This window comes from Arachis duranensis, chromosome 8, assembly GCF_000817695.3.
Source record: "Arachis duranensis cultivar V14167 chromosome 8, aradu.V14167.gnm2.J7QH, whole genome shotgun sequence".
Classification (NCBI taxonomy): domain Eukaryota; kingdom Viridiplantae; phylum Streptophyta; class Magnoliopsida; order Fabales; family Fabaceae; genus Arachis; species Arachis duranensis.
Window position 1 is genome coordinate 9,093,025 of NC_029779.3, and position 5,550 is coordinate 9,098,574.

Here is a 5,550-nt window from a genome sequence, read left to right on the forward strand (position 1 = left end):
TTAAGTATAAAATATAGAACTTTGGTTTTTTTTCTCTCTCTACTAGTCCTAAACCCACTTTAACCTAACACTCATCATTAAGCCGGTAAAATCTCCAAATTTATTTATTTATTAGCAATTTTATTTTCAAAAATTATTTTATTGAGAATAATTAAATCAAGTTTTGGTAATTAAAATGAAAATTTTACTTAATTTCATAATTATTGAATAATTTTTCATATTTAAATTATAAGGCTTAGTAGTTGTAAAAGAAAAAGAATTTATACTATTTAGTTTAAATAATTGAGATTATAGAATTTAATACTTTAATTTTTATAATTAATTATATTATCTTATATTTTAAATTAGAATACTTGATTGAGAATTAATTAGCAAATTGATAATTTAATTAATGTTTTAAAGTAATTTAAAGGGATTAAATTAGATTTTTAATGAAATACTCTATTCCCTAATTTAATTAAAATTACAAACCCTAATTTCTAAATTGGGAAAATCCTAACCCTAGAACCCCACCCCTCTTCAGCGTGCACATATACACATGGGTCTTCACCTGTTCCATACACCCACACACAGAAATATGAAAGAAAGAAAGAAACGGAAGAGGGAAGAGGGAAGAGGGAAGAGGGAAGAGAGAGTCGCACCAGGAGAAGGGAAGGGGGGATGTCCGCAGCGCCACTGCGTCGTCGTCACCTTAGAGTCTATCGTTTGTCGCTGCCCAATTGCCGTTTTGCCTTCTATCAAGCTGGTTTCGTAGCCTAAGAAGAACCACGAAGAGGAGAGAGAGCGTGCACTACTAGAAAATTAGGTATTACAGACGGATATTTCCGACGGATTTTATCCCACTGAAATACAGACGAAATTTCAGAGGGATTTTTTTGTCGGAAAACAAAAAAATAAATTAGCATAAATTACAGACGGAAAAGAGAATCCGTCTATAATTCCGTCGAAAAAATTAATTTTTTTCTGTAAAATAGTTACAGACGGATTTTCCATCTGTAATTGAATAGACAAAACGTGTATTTTATTAAATTATTACAGACGGAAAATCAATCTGTAATTTAAATAAAATCCGTCGGAAATATTGAAGATTAACTCCATTCACTCGCCATTCACACCTAGTTTTTGAACGCTGTAGTCCTCCAACTCCCAGGTTCATTTCAATTTTTCACGTTTTCCTTCCTCCCTGCCTTCTCTCTCCGTTGAAGATGTCACGTCCTCCGCTGTCACCGCCGCCGCGGCTCGCATCGCACGAGCTCCCTCCGTCGCCCTCATCGCGTTTGCTCCCTTCGTTGCCATCGTCGTACGACCTCTCTCCGCCATGCTCTTGTCTTACGAGCTCCTTCTGCGCCGCTCTCGTCGCTGCTTCTTCTCTCCTCGCCGGAGGTCTGTCATCATCTCTTCTCGTCACCGTTAGTTCAGGTAGGCCTCTGCCTCCTTCTCATCCATATCCCTAACCCCTTCCATTGTGATTCTATTCTGATTTTATTATCCCTAGCTCTAGCCCTGTCCCTTCCCTGTTGCTGCTGCTAATTTCATAGAAAAATAAAAATAATACTAATTAACTTCATTCATTTTTTAATTTGTTGAGATATCGAGATCTGTTCTTAATTAACTTAAAATTACTGATAAGTTTCTACAAATTTGTTGAGATATTGAGATATTGAGATATTGAGATCTACAAATTTCTACAAAGTCTTTAGCGGCTAATGTCCTTTCCAGTGCTTCTCAGGTACAGGTCAAGCATTCAAGGGATATCAGTTATGTTAACAATATAATGGCTTTTTGATAATGTAAATAATTATTGAAGATTTGATGGATACACAGCCGAAAAATCAGAAAAAATGGACGAAGACATCAAAATTATTGAAGATCTAAGGCAAAGCAATGATTATTTAAGGGCAAAATAATTGAGACTCTGTTTATTCATTCCAGGGCTTGCTTTCTCTAGTTTATATTCTCTGTATTTTTATTCCTTTGTAGGCTCGCCAAGATGCTACTCATGTGATTGCAAACTTGCAAAGGCAGCGGATCAATTCACAGATAATAGCTTCCCAATACCTAGAAAAAAATTTGGATCTCGTGGATATGCTAATTAATGGGTAAAATTTTTTAGACGAATGTTTGTTGAAATTTGAAGTGCTTGATCATTTTCAAACATTTGTTAACAAGCTGATTTAATTTTATTAGTTATGAACAAGATGGTGACATTGCTTTGACTTATGGTGCGGTTGCAAGAGAGTGCATACGCCATCAGTGTGTTGCTAGGTAAGCATCTACAATGATCTGTTTCTTGATTAATTAGAATAAAATTTTTTTTGACATACTTAAGCATTCTCACAATCTCAACCGGCTTAATTTATGTTTTTCAGACATGTCTTGGGATCAGATCACATGAAGAAGTTCTTTGACTATATTCAACTGCCGAATTTTGAAATCGCCTCAGATGCTCTTTCAACTTTTAAAGTATACTCATGATTCCATTCCTCTATTTAATTTCCATTTATAAATCCGTACAACTTAATGTTGTGGATGTTATTATAACAAAGGATACAAATATGTCATGTGTGTTGGACAACAGTTATCTGTTTTCAAGTGCTCTGCATCTTTTATTCATCCATTATTGACAATGAATCCAAGATCTTGAAGTTTTGTTATCTATTACAGGAGCTATTAACAAGGCACAAATCCACCGTCTCTGAATTTCTTTCCAAGAATTATGATTGGGTAAGTGAATCAATGAATATGAAAGCAAAATTATCTTTTCAATCAATGTATTAACATATCATTAGCTAAAACATGCTACTATCTATCTCATTTCAGTTTTTTGAAGAGTACAATACTCGATTGCTAGAATCTAACAGTTATTTCACTAGACGACTTGCCATTAAGGTACACACTGAAATTTCTGCCTAGAATGAATATAATGTACCTTTATTGATTCATTAAATCATGTATATAATGTTTGGAATGCCATCTTCTTAATCTTGATCATAGTTAAAACTTTACATGATATCAGTTATTGGCGGATATGTTACTGGATCGCTCCAATTCTGCTACAATGGTTCGGTATGTGGCCGAGTATTACTCTCCTCGAGCAAAGGAACGGTGGTGCTTGTCTTTGTATAATAATGTTGGGCATCATGCACTTGGTGTTTTCCCTTAGGCATCTATGGCAAGTCACTCCGCTTGTTATTTAAATATTCTATTAATTATTTCAATGTCTGAAAATTGAATTTACTTGGATTACTATTTTTTGTCTGCACCATGCTCTGCCCTTTTAATTTATTTTTACTTTTGACATATACATAATCTGACATGGATTTTTTAATTTCCCCCAAAAGGATGCATGGCAGTGCGACATATGTGGTTCTAAATCTGGAAGGGGATTTGGTAAGGAACCGAGAACGTTATTTTGTTATTTTGCAATGCTGCAAGTGAGAACATACGTGATATTGTGATTGTAGAAATTTATCTGATAATTCTGTTTATTGTCTAGTCTGTAAGTTTGACTTTCTGGCTGAAAAGTATTACTCCAGTGCAATCACTACTAACCAGTAATTGGATTATGAATTGTAGTAAATAATAATCTTCAGTCTAAACTTGAAAAATTAAAGAACTAGAACTGACCGCATTGAATGCAAACAGTGATAAGCAAATAGAATAATCAGTGAGTGGTTAGATTATCTGAACTCAGAATGTACTTGTATGTGATATTATGAGCATGTTTCTTTGAATTCTTTAATCTTATTGATGTAATAATATTTACATTCTGGATCTGTGTAACAGAGGCAACTTTTGAAGTGCTCCCTAGACTTAATGACATCAAATTTGGTAGTGGAGTAATTGATGAGCTTCTCTTTTTGGAGTTGCCACGCGAACAAAGATTTCCTTATGTTAAAATTTTTGGAAAGCAACGAGGGTGATCCTGAGTTACTTGTTTTCATTCTGTAAGTTTCTATTGTCTAAACAGTGAAGCCTTTTGTGTTTTGTGAATGCTGAATTGGCAGTTCTCATGTTTTAATATGCTATATTGACTATATTTTTTATTTTACTGTTATTATATATATACTGCATATTCATGAAGTTTATTGCATATAGATTTTCATTTCTATTTTATTATTTTGATAAATATATTGTTCGACAGTTTATGACTGCTAGAAGGCCAAAGGCCAAGATTATTTATTTAATTTTTTGGGGAGAGACTTCCTTTCATCCTAATGGTTTTCCATTGCATTCCAGCCATGAAATTCTTCATGTTTCCGTGTTCAACTTTCTGCTAAAAGCATTAATGGTACTTACTTTTTCTTTTTTATCCTATCAGTTCTTATGTAACCTTTTCTTTTTGGATTCTTTGTGAAATAGATTTACTTCAGATGTCAAAATTAAAAGCATATCCATAGTAGGCGGAGCTGATGGGACAAGTCCTACTAAAATGAGAGCGTAAGTTGTTTGGTTTTTTGGAGCAGCTTTTCCATTTAGGTGCCTTCCCTTTGCAAGTGGAATTTGGTAGTAATTCCTGAAAATAATGTTTTAAGTTCATAGATAAGTATTAGCCACCACAACTTTTTGCTCTTTTAGATTTGCCTTGCTGCTTTATTGAGCTTTTGATTGCTCTTTTGGACTTGTCTTGCCTTACTTGACAGATGCACCAAAATGATTCAATATATACTAGCTAAATTGTGTATCCCAAAACGCTTTCAGGTAGTCCGCAAAAACGATCCTTTAGGAAGAGATGTTGAACTCTTTCGTCGGCATTATTATGCTCCAGGTTAAGTTGGTCCAGCCTCTATGGGTATACTCCTGCTGACTGATCGAAAGTAGCGTTTTTGTCTAATGGTTTATTTGTCGAGGAGATGTATTTGTCAATGGCTCTGAGAAAGTCACCATCATGTAATCTAAAAGGAATAGGATCAATATAAAATCTTGTTTGTTTAAATTGTTGAAAATGAAGGAACTAGTAGTGTCAATGAGTAATGTAAATAGTTATAGTTCTGGCAATAGTTTATTTTTTTGGGTACCTTTTTATGATAGTCAGATATTGGCCAATGATGTTGAAAAATAACATCCAATTTTATAGGTATCATGTAATGAATATTATGTTTATCTATATAATTTTTTGTCTCTTTTTTTTTTTCAATTTACAGTGTGTTTGATGGAGGAAATTTAAAAAATAAACCTAAAGTATTCATTTTGCAATGGAAAAATTTTAAAAAATTTCTATTTTACTTTACCGACGAATTTACACATAAATTTTCTGTCTGTAATCCTAATGTGAGGTGATTTTCCAAGGTTCAAATTACAGATAGAAAATCTGTCAAAAAATCCGTCTGTAATTACAGACAAAAATCTGTCGAAACATCCGTCTGTAATTACAGACAGAAAATTCGTCTGAAAATCCGTCTGTAATTACAAACGGAAAATCCGTCAAAAAATCCATCTGTAATTACAGACGAAAAATCCGTCGGAAAGTTCGTCGCCTTTGGGAAATGGATAGAAAATTTACAGAGGGAAAATCCGTCGGTAACTGTTAAAAATCCGTCTGTAATTTTT

At 33.7% G+C, this 5,550-nt stretch overlaps 1 protein-coding gene across 1 annotated transcript; it reads left to right on the plus strand.

Moving 5' to 3' along the window:
* The first annotated feature begins 538 nt into the window (after nt 1–538).
* LOC107460550 (uncharacterized) lies at nt 539–5,036 on the plus strand. The gene is made up of 12 exons (XM_052253230.1): nt 539–745; nt 1,151–1,383; nt 1,808–1,898; nt 1,981–2,099; nt 2,188–2,265; nt 2,370–2,463; nt 2,665–2,724; nt 2,821–2,889; nt 3,017–3,172; nt 3,342–3,390; nt 3,787–3,947; nt 4,363–5,036. Exons 1-9 carry the CDS (start codon nt 539–541, stop codon nt 3,161–3,163), a joined length of 1,098 nt encoding a protein of 365 aa, XP_052109190.1. The 3' UTR covers nt 3,164–3,172; nt 3,342–3,390; nt 3,787–3,947; nt 4,363–5,036.
* Nucleotides 5,037–5,550: the final 514 nt, after the last annotated feature.

Excerpts from the sequence above, each read along its gene's own strand:
- LOC107460550 (XM_052253230.1), top strand. The coding sequence starts at position 539 with ATGGGTCTTCACCTGTTCCATACACCCACACACAGAAATATGAAAGAA. Across the intron at positions 2,464-2,664 it reads ATGCTCTTTCAACTTTTAAA|GAGCTATTAACAAGGCACAA; the intron begins GTATACTCATGA and ends TATCTATTACAG. Across the intron at positions 2,890-3,016 it reads CTAGACGACTTGCCATTAAG|TTATTGGCGGATATGTTACT; the intron begins GTACACACTGAA and ends ACATGATATCAG.